The 22,548-nt window shown below is 40.2% G+C and overlaps 2 protein-coding genes across 3 annotated transcripts; both read right to left on the reverse strand.

Moving 5' to 3' along the window:
- Positions 1 to 1,512: 1,512 nt before the first annotated feature.
- On the reverse strand, positions 1,513 to 12,798 carry RB195_011251 (uncharacterized protein; the record flags this gene model as incomplete). 2 transcript variants are annotated; one of them, XM_064192591.1, is made up of 14 exons in its annotated part: positions 1,513 to 1,647; positions 1,730 to 1,831; positions 2,374 to 2,526; positions 2,583 to 2,697; positions 2,766 to 2,860; positions 3,962 to 4,039; positions 4,097 to 4,237; positions 5,487 to 5,632; positions 5,685 to 5,739; positions 5,809 to 5,954; positions 9,653 to 9,782; positions 9,845 to 9,921; positions 10,966 to 10,984; positions 12,712 to 12,798. In XM_064192591.1, the coding sequence occupies 14 exons, from the start codon at positions 12,796 to 12,798 to the stop codon at positions 1,513 to 1,515; spliced, it is 1,479 nt and encodes a 492-aa protein (XP_064050173.1). The 2 variants fall into 2 exon arrangements, with proteins under 2 accessions (XP_064050173.1, XP_064050174.1); XM_064192590.1 differs by lacking the exons at positions 10,966 to 10,984; positions 12,712 to 12,798 and having other exon boundaries at positions 9,845 to 9,901.
- Positions 12,799 to 16,454: 3,656 nt separating this feature from the next.
- Positions 16,455 to 22,094, reverse strand: RB195_011252 (uncharacterized protein; the record flags this gene model as incomplete). Its single annotated transcript, XM_013442927.2, has 5 exons — positions 16,455 to 16,547; positions 16,607 to 16,795; positions 21,594 to 21,715; positions 21,771 to 21,896; positions 21,974 to 22,094. The coding sequence occupies 5 exons, from the start codon at positions 22,092 to 22,094 to the stop codon at positions 16,455 to 16,457; spliced, it is 651 nt and encodes a 216-aa protein (XP_013298381.1).
- Positions 22,095 to 22,548: the final 454 nt, after the last annotated feature.

Genomic DNA, 22,548 nt, shown 5'->3' on the forward strand with positions numbered 1-22,548 from the left:
TTGCAGGCTTTTGGCCGTAGTTCTGCAGTACAGTAGTTCTATAGTTCCAGTATACTTACCAGTATGTACCAACAACCAACCAACGGCTAACGCCAGACTTCAGAATTCTTGTGGTGCTTACTTCTCTCGCCTTCACTTATCAATAGAGATTAAAAGTAGTGGTACATTCTGTAAAATTAAATTTCCATTCTTACTAACTCCTCTCTCCATTCTTTTTTTTTTTGGAAATTCAAGCATTGATGGAATGAAATAACGACTCCTTGGTTTTCTTTCTAAAAGCGTCAGCACTACATTTGAAGAGCTTTCAAAGCTTTGATTTTACACCTAAATTCCTTTGATTTCCCTTAATTTAGAAAGATTTTGCGAAGTATAAGTTTTCTCCTCTTTTTGCACAAAAATTATGTGGTAATAAGGTATTGTTTTAATGACAAGAACGTCATTATCGTAGTAATAAAGATAAGATTTTTTCAGATCACGCAAATTGTTTGCTACTATATACGTAACCGTTTTGATGCCTGTTTCCAATTTCTGGAAAAAGGGTGTTTAACGGCTTTCCGGAGTTTCGTTACACACATGACAGAATAAGCTCGTTATTATGTAGCATGATTCTAGTGCTCAACTGTGGATGACGCAGTTCTAGAATTGCCAGAAAGAGAGGATTTTGACATCTTCATAGGATCTCACAGTCCTATTCCTGGATTGACATACGCCACGAGCATGGTAACTACAATGGAATGCATTTTTTTTTTCAGAAGAAATAAAAGTTGACTACTAAAGTTGATGAGATTGGCGTTGAAAACGAATTATGCATTGCAGTTAATGAATAGTACGAAGTGCATATAACTTACTTTCATGTAGAGGGACTTCTGCTAACGTTAATGCTTGGCCTTTTTTTTCAAAAAAAAATCCTTTCCCTTGACAGTGCGTAATTCCCCAGCATTCGAAAATCGTTATCTAGCAATTTTCTAACTTGATACATCGGGTATGCGCCGTAAGTCATTGTACAGGCTAAATGCGCGTTCGTAAACCTCAAACTACTCTGAATTGAAGTAAATGCGTTGGCTTATCCCAGGTGAATTAATTAACGACAGACACTTCATCTTTTATCCTTCATACTATGCCAATGGAAAAAAAAATCAAAAATCGCCCTACGTTTTACACCATTGGTGGTCCTTTGTCCTCAGTTCCCCGTAAGCAAAGTGAAATACTAAATATCCGGTTTTTGTTGAGAACATTTTTATCGGAACAAGAAATAATTTACAGGTGGTAATCTAACGAGTTCGCCCTAAGTTTTACGCCACTTGTGGTATTATAGGAATAGCGGTTCATTCTAAAAAGTAATTACACATACAATCGACATCAGTTTTATGATGTTACGCGTAAAATTGACAGTATTTACAGTTCGAGCAAAAAAAAACCATGTATTATATAACTGCGCTCCCTGAGTTTTGTAAAATTTATGGCTGAGCATAGATGTGAAAATACGCAGAATATTATTCAAAATCGGAATATTCAGACATCAGTTGGACTGTGTCGTGTTGGCTGGTCGAGTGAAGGTGGAGGTGGACTCTTCTCGCCAATTTTCATCGTGCCATGATCCATATAGTCTTCAAGTATCGGCGCTGAGCTTAGTGCCGGATAGTACCCCTTAAAAAGCAGAGTTGCAAATACGCAAGAAAATACGGACCTGGACAAAAAAATCTGAACTAAGGAATTAAAACTGTGTTACATGAGTAGGAGGATGACGTGGATAAGGTCCCAAGTGTGGTGGACGCGAGTATTTTTCGATTGGTGAGATAGGTTGCCTCTTCATAGAAGTGTCGGAGCGACTCTGTAAATAACAGAAAGAAGTCAGAATACAATAACTGCTGACTATTACTTTGTAAAATGATTAAAGAACTACTTTAAAGGTATCATCCCACGAATATGAGGTGGTGAGGATTTCAGGTGGGTTATGCCTATACGAGATCGTAGATTATGGAGAGAAGGGTGATTCCGTCTATTTCTTCCTAATTACCGTAAAAAACGGCCCGGACAATGCGGCGCGTGCACAAGGCTAGCGCGCTCCAAGAAAACTCGTTGTAGAAAATAGCGCCCCGGAAAATGAATCCGCATTTTCTTACGTTTTTTTAGGTAATTAGTAAGAAATGGACGGAATCACCCTCCTCTTCATAATCTACGATCTCGTATAGGCATAACCCACCTGAATCCCTCACCACCTCATATTCGTGGGGTGATTCCTTCAAAAAAAGAGTCCAATTTAAACTCGAAATCAGTTCCAAGAAGGTCATCTGTCCCCGGAGAAATTTCCGTTTACTCTACCAAACTAATGAAACTTTTCGCATCCGTAAAATAACCTGTCAGTATACTCACATCACTCTCAGCATACATAGCAAACAGTCTATTTGTCAGATCGAACGCAACACGGCCGCCAACGTGTTCGCGAACGAACCGCAGCAGCAGAACGCCGTCAGGATGTAGGCATTCATGAATGAACCGCTTCATTTCATTCTGCGACAGACCACGCTGGAAAAAACACTTGATTTTATAGAACTTAATCAACCAACATAACATTATCTCACATTTCGATCGGCGTCCATGTTGAGGAGCACCAATTTGGCTCGAAGTGCTGGCAGAAGCATGACAACGAGGAAGTAGAAGAAATTGATAACAGTCACTATCCCCAGGAAGAAGAACCTGGCATTGTTAGAAGTAAGGTAGAGATACTGGTACAAGAAGAGTTTAGGGTTGATCAGTTGACGTACCAGAAGTAGAGGAATAAGTACAGTTTCTCATTAATCATGTTCATCATTATAACACACTGTACTGTATGTCTTTGAAGATTTGCAAGTCGTCGAATCTGTAAATTAATAGCTAGGATGAAACGTTCCTTACAAAATAAGTTTAAGCTAGCAAAAAAAAGACTTTTTTGAGTGAAACTGCATACTCTCTACCTTGTTTTGGATAATACAATTAATATCTCATAATATTTCAAATTATTTTGTTTTTTGTTCTTGTCCTTCATGTTTTTATTTTGACCTTTGGCAACTTGTTTTATTTTATTTAAATTCAAGAGCAGTAATCAGTTTAATAGTAATTAGTAGTCTTAGTTATTTAGAGAAAATGCTGAGTTATTAAATGAATCTACTGAAATATATGGCAGTTTCAAGGCAAATAAATACAACAGATAAATGATAGAGCCGAATATGTTCAACCGGTTGAGCGTGACTCGTCTGCCATAGCGCCAGCCCTCCTTCTGCTCAACACACACTCCTTCGTCCATACAATCGCTCACCTGGTTGAACACATTCGGTCTCCACTTATGAGTTCATTCCGAGAAAGGTATTTAAAAAATCAATGGTAACGACTAGACTGATGTCAAATTACTGAAAGAATTGAAAAGATTTATTATTGAAAGAAGAAATTACTTCCAATCTATTAAGCAGTACTTTGTAAGCAGATTGGTACGAAATACCAACTTTTCTCGGATTGTATTTCTGGAACACAAGACGAACGAAATCAACAAAACGCTCTTGGACTTCGAACGCTTTACAGTCGTGATCTTCTACAAATATTTTAGAGGCACCGTTCGGAAAAATTTTCGATGTTGTTTCTCTAGAGTAGTGCATTCATGAGGTGATCTGAGGAACAAAATTCCTTTATAAAACCTCTTGCATCATCCTGTCCAACGAAGCAACTTTTTACACTGGCTAGACTGACGAAACAAAACCGCAGAGGGTGGACCTTATCATTCGTACAAGTTCAAAGAGTTACTTTATTGATTAATTTCACCACTCTTCCCCTTGAACCGTTTCATTCCGTCAGTCCTATGAACGTAATGACGACAACGAATCGAAAGATCCCACAAACACTGTTTCAAGACGATTATTATATTGCTCATTAGGATTTTTATGGCAGCGATATCGTATCAAGACGGTGCTGCCACATTCTCATAATTTACCTGGAAATCACACATGATAACTCGTGGGAAAACAGATGTTTCCTTCCATTCATGACCATGAACAATATTCGAAGCCATCTGTAATGGAACGAATCGGACAATAAGTCGCATTTGAGGACCTTGTAGAACACTGACCTCGAAACCCCAACGCATGTAGTTTTCTCCTAAGAAATGGTTAAGAATAACCAGCTGTAGGCATATGTTTGCGACATACGCGGCCTTGGTGAGTAGATACAGCCATAAAGCATTGTATCCGGAACGTGGTGCCGTGCGATTCTGAACAGTAGCAGTTTAGGAACAACAATGACTTATGTTAAGCGTAGAAGTTACAGCTGAGTCTGTGACCTTCGAAATAATACGAAAGGTGGTAAAACATTGGAAATTACACGCGCAAGAGTTAGGATCATGGGCCAGATTGAGGGCTACGACTAAGTGAACTACTAATTATGTTGTTACGATTAACAGCCACTAACTAATAAAGGATAAAGTGTCTGGCGTTAATCAATCCGCTTGAGATGCACCACCGCGTTCACTTCAATTCTGAATCGTTTGAGGCAAAGGGACGCAAAACTACACTGCACAATGACTTGCGGGGGCTAGCCGATGAATCAAGTCAGTGTTTTTATCCTCTCAGACAAGTCTCATACTAATTTATCGACCCCGAAGAGATGAAAAACTCGGTGAGCACTAGGGCGGATTCAAACCTTCGATCAATCATGCTAAAGAAACAATGGGACCTCTTACTGACTGCACTACACCCCCACTCAGTAACTGATATGGTCTTTTTATGTGGTTAGAAGGACATCTGATGGCATAAAACATGCGAAAAACATCACAAGGAAACAAAAAGTTCAGTAAGTACATCGATATCGATATCGTTTGTACTAAACCTGTGTGCAAAAACATTGGTGCATGTTTTGTTCTTGTATTTTATTCCAAGACTTTTGGACCGATTGTTGTTCCAAGCTGCAGAGTATCTCAAACATTTGAATAAAGAAATGAATAGATAAATAGAAGAGATATCAAGAAAATCTTCAACTAGAATTAAATTTCAGTAGGTCCTTGACTGATTTGTCAAAAAAAAAGTCAGAGGTGCTGTTGTTTTGTTTTCCTAGAACAAAAGAGAAATTCCGCGACTTGACCCTACACTGATTAAAAATGTTATAATCCACACTACGCAATACCGAGGAAAAAGTGACAAAGCTAAAAAATCAGCTTCGATCGGTTACTCCTATGATGAAAGCTGCTACCAATTAAGCAGCAAATGAAACAATTCTGCTCAATTCACGTTCTAGTTCATTGAAAGTTGCAGCTGCTTTCTCCAATAAATGTTGCTTGTCAATTCCTTGTTGTGACGTATCCCACAGTAGACGATAACTACAAGGCTAGGCTCAACAAACAATGTAGAATGTCCGAGACTTTGAGATGTACTTGAGAAGAAAATGTTGTAGGTAAACAGATTCGATACGATGTTTAACTCATCCCTGAACTGACTAAAAATTATTCGGCCGACTGCATAACGTACACTTCGTCTATACTCCGCTGGATTACCAAACACGGCTACAGTATCCATGAAGTAGTTAGCAAGCGACTTAATCTCCTGTTCTCTCTTCTCTCCAGCAGCAAATTTGATCTTCTCCGCTTCACTCAGGAATGATTTCGGATTGATTGCTGAAAATGGTTCCATGATAGAAGAAGGCAATAATAAACAATTAGAAATCACCTGTTTGTTTATGAAGCATATTCCAAATCCAGTTAGGAATAAAGAACATGATAGCCTAAAATGGTAACTTGTAAAGAATCTGCTGTCGAACACACCCCTCAACCTGTCTGGTCATTCATCCTACCTGGAGCGCTAGCATAATCGGTACCCATCGATAATAACTGATGTGATCTTTTCGATGATCCACATCAACAGGGATTTCTTCTTCGAAAGGAACATAGTATGAGTTAGCAATGAAACAGTAGTCTTCGGCGTATTTTTCCCATCCACCTGTAATCATAGGATCCGCATAATTGTTAATAACCGAATTAACAGCGCAAAAAAAGGGAAAGATGGATTGCGGCGTTTAAGAGGACCATTAGATGTAGATCTTCATCTGGTTTGTGATGACCGGATGGATTTCGATCCACAGGTGCACCCGCGGTATGATGCTAGTTAATTTTTAAAAAATGAAGAGAAGGTGTTTGAGTTTATCGTTCGGTTCAGCACTTGATGGTTGTGATTGCTCGATTTGATTAATCAGACTCATTTCGAATGCAGAGCTGTTTCAAATAAACATCAAATAAATAACATGCCTCATATAATGATATTAATATACCATATGATTATCAAATAAAAGAAATACAATATAATAATACGCAATAAATAAAGAATACAAAAAAATGCCCATGTTCTTCTAAAGATGATAACCTTCAGCAGAATCAATGGATCTGACTTAAAAAATCCTAATATTAATAAATTGATCAATTTCATGAGATCTGTACAAATATTCATCTATTCATTTTAAGACCTTTTTCGCCATATTTCTACAACCTCTAATGTGGAAGAATAGTTATCGACTAGTTATAGTTAGCTCAAACCTTCATCTTGTGAATCTGCCTCGTCCTAGCAAATAATTTGGAAAATATCAATACGAATATTCGAGATTTATTTCTAAGCAACAGTCTTGTAAGGTCCGAAATGTCTTACAAATCCTTATCGATTTAGGTCTATACACATCCATGCATTATGTTTGCGCTGCATGATTCACTATGAACATTTCTCTGTCAGCATCTTTTCCTGGATACGATCCTTCTTTTTATCATAGCGCATTTCCAACGTGCTACCAAAGCTTTTTTCACAAGTAGCCTCTCTCTCCAGGGAACCAGGAGGGGTGGAGCAGTCCCACTCATGGTGACGTGGTTCTGCAAGCACAACATCACCTTAACTGCGAAGGGAGGAGGAAAAGCCGTTAGTCATCGCATCCTGGTTGTACACAGTTAAAAACGCCACACCGGAAACACCGCCCCTTCCCCTATAATCGGTTCGTGTATCTACAAATAAAAAAATAAAAATGAAGCTCGGCGCAACTGGGATCGAAGTAAGATCAGCGCCGGCTATTCCTTGGATTGCGGCGATGAGTGGCGAGGGTCCCAACTTGATTGGAACAGCTAGATCCACCGCTTAGGTGGGTTTAGATGTAGAAAGAGGTTCGGGTGTGACTACAGGATCGATGGTTCGGAATCGCGTTAGTGTCAATCAAGCCATTATCTCTTCGGGGTCAATTAATTGATAGGAGTCTTTTGGTGAGGATAAAACACTGACTTCGTCGTCACACGTCGGCTGCCCCCACATGTCATTATGACGCTTCGTATGCGTTCATAAAACTCAAACGATTCTGAATTGGAGTCGAACACGTAGTCGCATTCGCATAGGGACTAAACAACGTTGTGCACTTTACGCTCTTTTAGGTATTGTACTTTATTACCGATCAGCAAAAAAAAAACTTCTGATGTGGTGTTTCTGTCGCACATTCTCTCAGCCTTCCGAAGATCAAGAATATATACGGAAATTGAGAATAATTCTAGTTTTGGAATTCGTCCTTTACACTTCGATTATTTTTCGCCTTCTACTTCACATCAGGACTGCTTGAGGCTCATAAATGCGTGTGCAGCTTGTATGGTGGCTTGCGAGAACCAGCCGATGTATCGCGTCAATGTTTTTTTTTAAATCAAACAAATCCAGAGACAATTTATCGACCCCTAAACGATGAAAGGATAGATTTTGGTGTCACCGACCGTCCAGCGGCGGGAGAATCTCTTACCGTCTGCAGTACATCCAGTACACCCCATTCAATCATCGGGCTGCCATCAAATGGTTCCGCAAGTTATTGTATAGGCCACATACGCGTTCACGAATGTTAGCCTTTTCTGAATTGAAGTGAATCCATTGGCAAATGCCAAAGTATTGATTGATGTCAGCATTTTTCCCGTTATCATTGAAAGGGCACTATGTACAGAAGAAGGGAAATCGGATTGCAATTCCGCTTCTGCTTACTAGATAGTTTTCTAGAGCAATTTCAAACTTTCTAATACATTTTTGTAGTAGGATACTTGATTATTTCCCTTGTTGACGCAACTGAGAACTGATCAGATGAGGCGCTTTTTCCAGGTCCAAAACGCCTTCTTGGACCCCCACACCCTCTTGCCCTAGGAACTAGCCAGATGTAACACTTAATGGCCAGATGACCGATCGATACCCTTGAACCAGCTCTATTCTCCAAACCCAGTGGACCTCCATTTGCTTCAAAATGTGGACCATACCCTTCGAATATGATATTTGTTTACAAGTTTTGTTCGATAAGAAAACGATTTAGTGAGATTCTTGTACGTATACGTATCGTACACGACGAGAAACTATGGGAACAGCAATACCTGTACTTCAGTTAATGTAGAGTCCAATCTTTGCAGCTCTTAAATTTAGATGAAATAGAGCGCCTGGAAATTAGAGAACGATCCCAACGATAGTAAACAATGTTTTCATACTATTCTGCTTTGGAATAATGCAAACAGCACCACAAGGATTGCTAATGTTGTGAATTTATGCCCTTCTGCAAATAAATGATGCTTTTGGCTGTGCGCCATGTAAATAAACGCACTCAAAGTAAACAACATGCATTCATGCCGACCGATACATAATCTCAGATGATACAACACAACTTTCCTTTTCCTTGCAATATCGGGCCGAAAAGCTTAAAATAATAATTCTGTTCACTGATTAAAAAAAGTAAGCTTGGAAAAAGTTGGCGACAGGAGAGATCGCTTGTCATTGTTTGCTGAAGCTATCACTGTTTTTCTTTAAACAACAGCTTTTTTTGCAACTTTTCTTCGGTCTTTTAGAGAGCAAAGCTTCGCGATTGCAAGAAAAAAAAACAATTTCGACTTCCACATTTTCATTCTTTCATTTGCAAAGAAAAAAGATGACAAAAAAAGAGTGGGTAAGACGACAAGAAAAAGTCCACAGCATACACCTAAGACATCGATGTGGGACACATTATCTAGCTTCGATTTCGGGGAAAATTCCAAGTCGTTCAGTAGCCCAAAACCTCAAATTATCCATGGAATCAAAATCATATTAGTCGAAAATACCAAATTCCCGTTCATGTCATCCGTGACGTAAGCCCTCTTTCTTGAGGATTTTTTGTCCGAAGGAATAAGAAAAAGAGTTCAAAAATAGATTGACAAAATAGAATAATTTTAACTTTCTACTTTCACAGAAAACTGGCATCCACTCAAGATTAGTGCTCGAGTGCATCAATTCATCGAGTACAATACGCAGCAACGGTTCGAGACCTGTGCAAAGCGTGACGAATCCGTAGGACAAACGCAAGCGAATACTGTGCAGCGAATCATGGTGAACTAACATTGGAGATTCGACTATAGCACAAACAAAGAGTTTTTTTTTACACTTGACCAAAATCGTTAGAAACTATAGACATATAAGATTTTATTGGTCTCTTTTCTCAAATGATCCAAGATGTTTGAATTGTGAGAGGAACTGGCAAGACAGCGATAGATTCTAGATTGATCGATGGCAAAGAGGTTAATGTGGTCGGTCGTCTTTGACGAAATCTCAACATTGAGCCGGACAAAAAGTTATATATAAAACCAGTAGCAGTGGGAGAAAAAACTTGACTGAAAAAAACAAACCTCGGAATTCACTCGGTACCCAACACTGTATAGGAGATCCAAAATACTGTTTTGCAGAAATAGCCAAAGAGAAGAAGGCAAGAATAATTGAGGTCACATAGTAATTGAGGTAGTCAACAGAATCAGCAACCTTTAAAGGATTTTTATGAAGAAAATTGTAATCAGAAATCGTCAACCGAACAGTTGACTAACCTTCTGCCTTTTAACAGTGCTCTGAATGAATTTCCCTAAGAATGGGATATTAAGCATGTGTTCACCGAAGAAATAGGCTGCAAGGAAATTGCAGTTTAATTGATAATGATTAACGGAAGCCGAACATGGTGTTTGAAACAAAAAGTGAAAGAAATTGAAAATTCAGAGAAATCAGCAAGATACTGTATATTCCACTTTCTATTGTTAATGAAAGGAAAAATTTATTTCAATTCATTTAATTGATTTTACGGGACACAAACGCAAATAAATGTAAATTTCGCGTTCTTAAGTGTCTATAGGTGGATAACAGAAGAGGAGAGAGGAGCAAACAAGAACGTATCCAGCGACACAAGAAAGAGCGATCTGATCCACGAAAATTGAGCAAAGAAATATTTGGAACGTATGCCATAATAGGAAGAATTATAGTTAAGCCCATCCCGGCACTTCTTCAAAAACAGAAAAAAAAGTTGTTGGCGCCGAACTGGTCAGAGAGCGCCGAGCGTATAGGACGCGATGGCAGAGGTCAGCAGTGAAAGGAGGTCTGCCATACATACATACACAGTGTGAGGGGTCATCCTCCAGATACGTGTGCTAGAGCACCATCGGTCGGCCCCGACCCAGTTATTCGAATCAATCTATTGACAATCGACGGAGCTCTGCGCGGTGGGAGGTGACGGACAGCTTGATTGTCTTATCATTAGATTAAGACAGTGAAAAGGATCGGAAGGAGTTTAAGCCGCGAGCAGTGCGCAATTAACGGAAGCAATGAGGATATGTGGAAAAAGCACAGGCATCTATTTACATACGTTGATAGTAGGTGTCCCTATTTTTCTTTCAATCCCACTTATCTACACTGTAGTCCCAGATAATTTGGTGTTCCCGGAAAAAGCAAGTTTTCTCTAAGCACTTTATTCAGAGTGACTAGAAGAATTCTAGCGCGAAAATGCAGTTGACATTCTTTTTGCGGTTTTTACTATTATTTTAAAGAATGATGAGAAAATACCAGCATGATACAGCTGATTTGATCATTGAAAAAAAATTGTGAAAGTCTAGAGCAACCTATTTTCACGGAAATTTTGGAGCAAATTATCTGTAGTCATAATGTAGATCACGGATCTTACCTGGAAAACCGTTCCATTTCTGGAAAATCGATAACACCACATAGAGACACTGTGCAGAAAAGCGAAAACCATTTTCATTGAACGAAACTCAGAGGAGGATGGGCTCAAGGAAGAAACGGAAGATAAATGGAAATGAAAAAATGAAGGAGACACGGTAGCAGAGTGACAAAAGATTAAAAAATAATTTAAAAAAAATTAACAAATATAAACGTATAATATAAGTGATAAAATTGATCTCCATCTGACAGTAGGCATCGGAAGCGATTGAAGATCTGATGATGCAAGCAAGGATGATTAAGTACGACGTCTGTCGGACCGACCGAGACGAGACGATGCCAACGCACCGTTTGTAGTTAATCCTAATTAATTTTTCAAAAAAAGGACGACTGACGCTCATTGCATTAGAGGTCAGGTTTTGGGCTGTTGATCAAAACTAAATAGAAAATAAATAAATAAACGGCATCAACGAGAAAGATTTCCATGTGATTGATGCTAATGACCATCACTTCATAAGGAAGGAATACCCCTCTGTTATATTTGCACGTCACGGAGAAATTGCATCATCAAAGTTTACCGCTCCAACCTATATTTATGCGCAATAGGTCGGAGACCATTCCAAATCTTTCTTCGCAGGTTCGTGGCATGCCTATTTCCAAACTCCTATCGAACCCACATTGATACACTGGCGTTCAGTACACATGGGCTACATGTATCCCAACACTATTCTCTTACATTTTTTCACGATTTAGTTGCGAATATTATGAGGAAAATTCTGTTTGATAAAAATGAACCTTTGAGATCAACAGCAAAAATCATCTTGTATTACCTCACTTTTTCTTGAGATCAGAAAATTAAAAAATTTTGACGTATCTGCAGGATTTCACTTAGTTGTCGTATCATGAGAAATAAATGCAGACAAGATTCCAGAATATTAAGCTTCTGCTCTTATTTACGGATGAGGTAAGAAAAAGAAAAGCAAAGATATGCAAACTGTAATACTAGATATAAGATATGTAGTCTGTAATAGACTGTAATACTTCGTAATTTTTGCTTCGCATTGCTAGGCTCTAATCTTCTGCGATGCTGAATGAGGGTCCCACTACGTTACTTCGAGTACAACCGTTAACAATTGCACTGCAAATCAACTCCACCGTATTTCTGTGTCACAGTTGGTATATTCTAATGCAGCATAGTTATTATCAGGAGGAAGAATTATGTTTTAACTTTCATATGTTAACTTAGCTATGTACCTGCATCGGAGAATAGTGGGGGGAGGGGGAAATTTGGAGGTTTATGCGACTGTCTAGAGGTTACAGAAGGTTCTGTACGACCCAGAAGAAAATTCTGGCGCTCTTTCCTCACCTAGAGATATTAACGGTACGATGGAGAAAAGTGATAGGTTTGGTGGCATCAAAATAGGGAGCAACACACCCAGTCCTTATTACAACAAGCACATTACTCAGACTGAACAAAGATGCAAAATTATTACATTGTAGTATTGTCAAATAAATTTGAACGGGATCAATAATTTGTTGATTTTCTGCAATTTGATTTCTTCACAATGAACGATTATTCCTGGATGGCTTAAACTCTGCATTGAAGAAGAGACTTGGAAATGGCTGTTGGTTGAGGAATGAGCATGCGAACTGGTTTTGTATGTGATGACTGCTCGGTGAAATACGAGATGAATAGCAAAGAATTGTAGATAGTCGGGCACGCACTCCAAGCGTTACTCAACGAAAATACCAGAGTGGTAATCCATGATCCAATCTCAAATGCGCATCCCTCTCTGGAAGTGTCTCTGGAAGCTTCCAGATAGACATCGGATTGCATTCTTCTAACGATGCACAACGAAATCGTGTTGAGGACACTGCTATCCGCAAGTCCACCGTCGAATTTGTCGACGAGACTGGTTAGGTCCTCGTGTAACGAAGCATTAGGAACTGGCAATCCTTTCAGTTGATAGTTCGATAGAGAATAAAGTGTCCGGGGTTAAAGAATCCGCTTGGAATGCGCCACCACGTTCACTTAAATTCAACTTTGAGGTGTCCAATCCAAACAGTAGCTTTCGAGAGGAGACAACATGTCAAGTCAGCGTTTTTATCCTTCTAGACAAGTCTGGTACCAATTTTTGATTCCTGGAGGGATGGAAGGCTTGGTTGGCATTTGGGCGAATTCGAACTTTCAATCGAAATCGTGCAGACACAGCGGGACCTCTTACCGACGGCGCTACAATCGCACATAGCGTGATGGTCCGAGGGAGTATCGCAGCTGCAGCTTTCCGAAGGTGTTCTTCTCGTTTCTTAAAGGCATCACCCCACAAATCTGAGGTGGTGCAGATTTCAGGTGGAGTATTCGTATACGGGATGGGAGACTACGGAGAGGGAGGTGATTCCGTCCATTTCTTGCTGATTGCCGTAAAAAACGGCCCGGAAGATGCGGCGCCGCACAAGACTGGCGCGCTCCAATCGAACCTCTTGTGCAAAATGGTGCGCCAAAACGAATGAAGCCGTATCTTCCGGGCCGTTTTTTTACGGCAATTAGGAAGAAATGGACGGAATCACCCGCCTCTCCGTAGTCTCCCATCCTGTATACGAATACTCCACCTGAAATCTGCACCACCTCAGATTCGTGGGGTGATGCCTTTTAGGAAGTTTTTCACTCTTTAATTTCGTGAAAGACATAGTTGTAGTCAAATTCTTCTTTACTAGCATTATGCCCGTCGTCTTATCGATTATTCTCAAGTCGCGCAGAGGTGTGGACTAACACCCACCTTCACTGAAGAAGTAGTATGCTGGACATAGTATCCTTGATCATTGCGAAGTACTGGAATCCAAGCATTAGCGTTTTTATGTTTGTGCATTTTTGTAGTTTCAAAAAAAAACTATGGATAGGCTCTTACGCTCTTCCATTCCATACCTACTGGGAGCGCCACTTGTATTCTAAAAAGAAAGAATATGACGGAAGTAACGATGAAGAATCTCTCCACGAAAAGAGGAAGGAGGTGCAGTTTCCGAGTATTAGCGAGTTCACCTCAGTTCCTCCCTGGTAATCCAGAAAATGAATACATAATTATGTCTGATAACGCGAATGTAATGTACCTGTGTGACTTCATCTCCCCAACGATGCAACTTATTACACGATAAGACGCGGGCAACTCCGCAGTCTTCCAACATCCGCACTGCAAGTAATGTAACTCAAATAAGCAGCGAAAGCTCCTCGATAACCGTAGACTCGGTGCGGATCGACAGATTATCAGGATTCTTTCTTGTTTATATCATCATGAACGGCCACTTAACGCCGGGACATCAGACTCATTCTGGTGTTCCCTTCGATCGCCTTTACTGACCAATAGAAATTGAAACATTTTCTGCAAAACTTTTTTTCTAGCGACGGCTTCTTGCTTTTTTTAAAAAGAAATTTAGGCGTTAAAGAGATGATGATGTAATGAATGATGACTTAATAGTTTTCTTCCCTAATGCTGCGGTACTACATTTAGAAAATATTCAAACTTGATTTTACATCTCTATTCCTTTGATACCGCCAAAATTTGGAGAAATTATTCTAAATCTGAGTTTTCCTCTTTTTTTCTCAACAATTAAAACAGAATGATCTATTAATATGAAATGACATGAATCTCATCATTGCACTAATAAGGATAAAGTTCCACGGTAGATAGCGTAAACTTTGATCAGCAAGCAGCCATTTGCATGCGTGCTTCCAATTTCGGAGGGAAGGTTTTGACCAACCTGATGAAGGAAATGTGCAGGAGAAAACATATGCGAAGGAGCAGATTTGGTTGAAGCGTGACACATACAGTTTTCACGTCATGGAACGGTTAGCAACGTCATTAGCAATTAGCAACGTCCCATTTAGTTCTTGAAAAATTCACTTGAAGTTATACAGTGTTGCGTTGCTGCGCACGAGTCCGACACCATGGGACCCGGCGCACTTCTTTCTATCGCTTTGCGGCGCGAGCGCCCCTGGTTGTGGACCCGTGTTATTGCTTTCTGAACACACAAACACACGTAACAGAATAAGCTCGTTATTATACAGCACGATGTTGCGTCATGGAGGACAGGCGCAATCAGGGCGCCTCGTTATAACATCGTTGCGCCTTTCCTTGTGCTAGTATGGGGAATCGAGTGTGATCGCGCTCAAACTCGTGAACTACATCCGTATCGCTTTGTTCGTGGAGAGATCCTAACATCGTCGGTTCATGACGCGCGCAATCGCGTCGTCAATTTAAGAAGGGCAAAACGGAGAGGGAATATGTTCTAGGTTGAGGAAAAGCACAGCCGGCTGAATACATTCACCGAGGACTACATCTATTTACCTTTATTTCCTATTTTTCTTCCTTTAGAAAACGTCTTTTTCGACGAAAGATCACCAAATTGCCTCCTTTTCCATCATCTGTTCTTTGATCTGAAAGCTCTAGGGCAAGTAAACATTGTAACAGTGAAGAGGAGAATGCAATAATTCAACTACGTCCTCGTAGATGACAACCTAAATGGGATAATCAAGTTTTTTTTAGGGATAATCGGACTTCTGAGAAGATAACCAACATCCACTTTTCGTGTTGTAAGCGTGACGACTTGAAAGAGAAGTTTTCCAATGAAAATCAGACGTGAACACAACAGTTTCAACCCATTTTCTCAACGACTAAAATGTTGTTTCACTTCCATCTTCATACTATACCTGTCAATGTTTTTATATCCATGGTGAAACTGGGTTTTTTTTTTCTTAAAAAACCATTGAGAGTCGGTCAAGAGTGAATGGCTGAGGGTTGCGATCGAGGCGAAATCCTAGTTTAGTGCAATTGAACTGCAGAGATAAGTATGGTTGGTTCTCACCTCGATTACAGCCATCAGCTCCACCGCTCCACTTCGAAAGCTGCCGCCTATGCAATACCACTACGCTTCCGTTCGTTTCTATCCGACTGTATGATATTTCCTAAGACAAGCAAGCAATTGCTGCCATATGTTGAATCCGAAAAGACATTGCATTATCATTAACAGAGTAAAACAACTGTCGCTACATGAACCGATCTACTGGAATTCCACTCTGTTACTCTTCCTCATCTTTGCAACTAATTTACCATTTTAAACTTAGTACTATCACAAGGGCTTCTCTTCTAGCTCTCCCTTCACCTTTTTGCATTCTATTTCACTATAGGATATCATAAAAAAGGTTATCACTCAACATCGTTAAATTGGGACACGCTATTCTTACATTCACATTACGGTTTCCCCTGATGGACAAGAGTGTAGCACAAAAAGGTTTATTCCATCAATTGCTAATCAGGCTAAGAACAACGAAATTTCGAACTTGCACAAAAAGAGAAATACACGTTTTTGGAACATACAAAAACAAAAACAAATTTCGGCGACAACAAAATAGTTAACATCAACGTGGCCACCGGTTAGTTTAGGGCCCGAGCAATCGAAAGAATCGAATATCGATCAGAGCATATTCTACAAACGTGTAGCCTAGAGATCGTCGTCATCATCGGGCAAATCGGCATCTGCAGCATTTTTCAGGTCTTCTTCATACTGAGCAACCATTGTAGGATCCATTTGCACCTGTAGCACAACAAATGATTAAATCATGGCAGTTACTGAGTTAAACTGAGCTAGCTAACCTCAGGTGGTGCAAGCGCTGGCATTGCGACGAACTCAAGGTTAGGATCTCCCAGAAGTTTGCGAGCCAACCATAAAAAGGGCTTCTCGAAATTGTAGTTAGATTTAGCGGAGATATCGTAATATTGAAGGTTCTTCTTGCGGTGGAACGTAATTGTTTTTGCCTTTACTTTTCGGTCTTTCACATCAACCTGAACAAAAATAAAGGCGTTGCACTCATCATAAGCACTAGTAGCTCTTGTAATAATGTCCAAAGAGCTGTATGCGTCATCGCAATAATGTTATGTTAATCAAAACCTGTCCTATGGACTTATACTACCTCCGCTTCAATCGAATGAAACAGAGGATGAATTTTTAGTCGGCAGGTACACTTTTTATAAGCGATTAGAAAGGAGTAAAACTCTAACAATGTATGTGCTGTGTTTCCAGTAGTCAAGAGGAATTTGGAAACATAAAATGTCAAGAAATTCATAGAAACTCAGTAAGATCATCTCAGCATCAACATGATTTTCACAAGACGAAAGGATAGTGAAAAAGAGCTGAGTACTACAAATGAAAACACATTATGGCTGTGAAAGGTCAGGCGAGTCTGCATTCCCTCACCTATTCTGGTCCTCACAAAACAGCCCACATCCAGGCAAAAATCTCTTAAGAATCACCTTCATACAACTAATTTCTTTTTCTATTGCAGATTAATCCACAGGAATTACTGCTGCAACGGTTCTCAAGTGCTAGTGATAGAGCGCTAATCGCCCATCAATGGCGATCTTGCGCCGGTCCTGATTCGCAGATGGATTAAGGGGAAAACCATAGATGCGATAAGGAGGAGCCAGACCCTCCTTAGGTGAAAGGGGTCTGGCTCAAGCGATGATGATCCCTTCGGCAACCATCCAAAAGTGAATAGGGTCCTTTCGCCAAGCGTCCAAATCTGAAAATGGTCGGAACACAGTCTCCGACTATCCCATGTATAGGACACACTCCCTGCTACTGCTGTGCTAGGACTGACTTATAATGAGCCTTCTGTATCGATCATGGCCCCCTTCAAGGAAGATTTTCTCACATGCGAAGATGAAAGAAAGCTGCAAATCTTATAAAGCAGTATCCCAGGACCATCATTAACAGGGTCTTTTTAGCTTCGCCAGCCGACTTTTGCGAATACATCAGTGACTAATACAATTAGAACAGTAATTAGAAGAAGAGAATCGGATTAGAACAGTAATTAGAACATCTTCACGACTATACGAGGCAGGCGGAGTTTTAAAACCATCGATAGACGCTCGTCTCCGGGAACTATATTGCGGAAGCGCTATTAAAAAAGAGCCGAGGGTTTCGAAATATCCTGAGCACGCGGATCAGGGGATGTCTTTCCTCATGGATATCGCGGATAGAGCCCATGAGGAAAGACAGCTGAGGGTCCACATCGTATGCAACTGCTCACTCGCTATGGCTCTTCTCTGCATGATCAGCACAGTTTTCTCGCCTTTAATTTTCGTTCAGTTTCGACTCCAGCTGTAACTTGGGCAGAGCTCATCTCCATCGAACTCTACGTAATAGCCCTCAACAAGCATCATCAACGTCTCCTCGTAGCCTATTCTCGTGTTTTTGCGTTCTTTGCTATTTTCTAGCTCTTACAAATGTGACCATTTTTGGTAGTCGTGATACGGTTCAACTGACGTAATAGTTATTTTCGGTTTATCGTTTTTGAACTAAGAACGTCATAATGATGGAACTGTGCTTATATGTGATCATTAGTGTTGTTATGTTATCGCTTACTTTGTTATGCTTTACTGCCCACGTTATTATCGTTACTCGTTTTATGTGCGTGTTTTACACAAGTTTGAGGTAAACATATACTCCAATCGTGTTCGTGCCGTGTAAGAGGACAAGAGCCGGACCTACACCTATATATTTGAGACCCGCGTGGCATGGCTAAATCTATTTTAAACTACAACAAATACCTCAGCGTGGAGCCGGACGATATGCAGGCGACTGTGACCTAAGGCTACAAAGAGAAAAGCAGCAGTACTTGTTGAAACAGCAAGAACAGTCAAGAGCATTCGCTTCACCTATCGGAACTTGGTCGTGAAACAAAGATGATCGCCTTTCGAACACAGATGGAGCGACAACAACATGGAGAAGGGGGATTGCGGTCATTCATGACTTCAATCAGATTTCGTTCGCTCAAAAATCGACGAACAGCGCAAGCACAAGCGATATAGGTAACAGGTAACTGTAGATTAATAAAATGAAATTTTATCGTCACAATCACGTATATCATAAAGTGTTTAGAGGAAAAGGAAGAGTATATATCGCATACCTCGTGTCTCACTTCATAAAACGAGGAAACGCTTTCCTTTAAAACTATGTCCATTAACACTTCATAAAAGAATACGTGTCACTGTCTCCTTTATTCATCAAGGTCATAATTCTGCGAAAATCACAGAAAAGAGAGTGGTTTAGTTATGGCTCATAGTCGAAGAAAGCACCTCGATTCGGCTTTGGTTCTAAAATGCTTCATACATCAGTCCAGATTACTATATGGTTCACTTCTAGCATCCGGTAACACATAAAGCACCTAAGAACGTTGCAGAAATGGACCTACATGTGGTCAATGAAATGAATCAACGGAAACTATTTGTCCTTATTGTAGAGTCCTAGTAGCCGAGAATTAATTATATGAGAAGTGATCAATTCTCGTCCGACGATTCTGTCTTGTTATTAGCCCCATACTATTCAGAACGATGAAAATGCCACCTTAAATATTTCGAAAGAGAGGAGCAATAGCAGGAATGTAGCAATGTAAAGAGTCAGCGGCAAGATCCATGAATAGCATCAAAACTTCTTCTGAGAGAACTGGTTGAAGTTTGCAACCTCAAACTTCCAGTTGAACGACTTTTATTCGACATCCACCAACAAATGTACGAAAAAACGAACTTCTGACTAGGAAATTCAGGGTAGCATCTGATCCAGTGATTAGACCATAAAAATGCGAAGGCTTATGCCCACACTACATGCAAAACGTAGGTGCCGGTTGCCCAAATGATGTTTGACCAGTGGAAAAGCGCCAAAAGCGAGCAGACGACATAGCTCAATTAATCAAGCTTGCAAGCAAAAATTAAATCAGCAGCATTACTAGCCGATCTCGGTAATGTAACTTGGCGAAGATGAGGTTCAATCAACAAAATACAAAGATTCCATTGTGAGGCTGCATCAAGATCCTTTATACCCCGTAAAGCGGAACTATTGAGATAAAAAATGTTAGATGCCCAAAAGCGAGGGATAAAATGGAACTCAAGATTTATATTTAATGTTTGAGGTAGATGCAGACGATATGAATTAGAATGGGACTAGAGGAAAATGGCATAAAGGAGATAGCGCAGAAAAGGATTGCCTCATCTGGTGCGCAAATAATATTTAGAAAAAAAGAAATCCAAAAAATCGACGTCGCGGAATGACCGAACTAATAGCATACGCAGCCTCGCCCACTATCCATGAGCAGCCACTGCTTATGTCAGTTTTAATCGCAAGTCTCATTAATTAAGTTGTGTAGTTTGACTCATTTCTTTATCCCTACTCAAACTTCTTGGATTTTTTCTTGGAATTTTGGACTTGTATTTTGGAAGTAAGCTTTGACATAGGTATGGTCAGCATCTCTGGATCAGGCATTGACTTGACAGAGTTCACTGGCAAGACAGAACATTCAAGTGAACAGAAAAGAACACAGGTCAACATACACACTGAAAAATCCAGTTTCTGCCACGGTTACAAGGAACTAACACAGCAGCAGTGATTCATTCCTCGCCATTAAGCCAGAATGTCAAAAATGAAATCTCGATTCGAAGATATTGCTTCATCTTCTTGAATTTCGAGTCCTTCGAAATCTCCAAGGTTTTTGAAGGAGATTTTTGCAAAACATTCGGTGTGCCTCTCAGCACTATTTGATTCGCAGTATATATGGCCAAATACACTGCCGCGCAACCTACTTCTGGTAATGAATAGCTCCATGAATAAGCTTTTGGCAACAGTTAGGTGTGACGGTTCTATCTTCAAGTACAAAGACGAGAACGAAGATTAGTCCACCCAGAGTGCGTATATTTAGCAGAAAGTGGACGACAGTCAAGCTCTTCATGAATTATATAGTGCACGGGGTGCACTTCAAGTGATGAGGATCCCTTCCTCCACCCGTCCAAAAGTGAATGGGGTCTAGCGAATCGTCCAAAAATTGATGGCCGCAGGAACACTAGCTCTAACTATCGCATCTATGTCCACAGATATAAATATATGAGCTATAGGACTATGAAAAAGTGGTAAGGCTGTGAAGCATCTTTTAAAATTTCAATAGTACCCCTATTAATTTCGTACAAGCTTAAAATCGATGACGCATTTGTGGCAACCACATGAACACTGACTGCGTTGCAGTCATTATCAATCGATATGGACGGTAAGACCTAAATAAGATCCGAATTTCGCAACTAGGATGATCCGTGGGCTTGGATAATAAGTGTAATTATGTCTCATTAAAGCTGTGTTCCTATACACAATGGATGTTGCATTTGTTAGAAATATTCTTTAGACCATTTCTTGGAACTTATGCTGACAGTAAATCCAATGGGTCACCGCAGTACCAAGAAACAATAGATGACTTGAGTCCGCAAATACTAAGTATTCGGATGTTCAGGAGATATACACCATACTTGGTACAGAAGAAAGACAGAGGTACCAAAAGCTGAGTGATGTCCGCGTTGCAGTAATTTTCGATTGATATCGAATCAGTACATGTTGTACAACTGCACTACACATCTCAAATTATCTGTTCTACTGTGCATTCGGATCAAACTGAATAATCATAGTAATTTGTTCCTCTTTCACGAGCGGCCAGGATATTTGCGAACTCATACTCTAAGAACTATTACATCTAGTGAGATTTTAAAGGGTTCAAAATGGGAGTCTTAGACGGAAAAAATAAAGAGCACTTTGTTCTGCAGTTACCTTATTTCCACATAGTACTATAGGGATGTTCTCACAGACACGAACAAGATCTCGATGCCAGTTGGGTACATTCTTATACGTGACACGGGCCGTGACGTCAAACATGATTATTGCACACTGCCCTGAACGACAGAACGACCTTATTTTCGAAAATAAGTGGAGTGATCGAAACCAAACCTTGAATATAATAGCCGTCACGAAGACCACCAAACTTTTCTTGGCCAGCGGTATCCCAAACGTTGAAACGAATCTGCCCTCGGTTAGTATGGAAAAGTAGAGGATGCACCTCCACTCCAAGTGTAGCTGAAATAAAAAGAGACTTCCGTAATAGAACAAAATCTACCCACTGGCGAGAAATGCAGCAAAATCTCTGGACTGACCAACGTATTTCTTTTCGAATTCTCCTGTTAAGTGGCGTTTTACGAACGTGGTCTTTCCAGTTCCACCATCTCCTACTAAAACAAGTTTGAAGGTAGGAATTCCGTCTCCAGCACTCGCCATCTGGAAATGTTGGGTCTCAGTTACATTTCAGATTTGCAAATGAACAACTGAGAAAACTACGGGAAGATAATACTGACCAAGTCTACACAGTTGACAGGAACATCATCCTAACTTAAGTATAAATAAAACGACAAACAGAGCGTTAATATAGTTGGAAAAAAGACACATGACACAACGCAAAGAGAATGGGTTCAGAACTTTGCTGCGCAAAATTATAACTAGCACTCGCTCGTTATTCACTGCCCTGACGGAACTCACATATCTTGGACGCAGATCAAGAACAGCACCGATTCAAATCAGAGACAATGAAAAGTTAACGAACCACAGCTCCAAACGAAGAAGAGCTAAAATGGAGACACGACCGCTCGGAAAACAGCGATGAGCGAATTGAGCGCCAAGGCGATATTTCGAACCCGACGCTGCGTGGCAGCCCTCCGCACGTGACTACGCCTAT

The sequence above is a fragment of the Necator americanus genome, chromosome III (genome assembly GCF_031761385.1).
Source record: "Necator americanus strain Aroian chromosome III, whole genome shotgun sequence".
NCBI classification, from domain to species: Eukaryota; Metazoa; Nematoda; class Chromadorea; order Rhabditida; family Ancylostomatidae; genus Necator; species Necator americanus.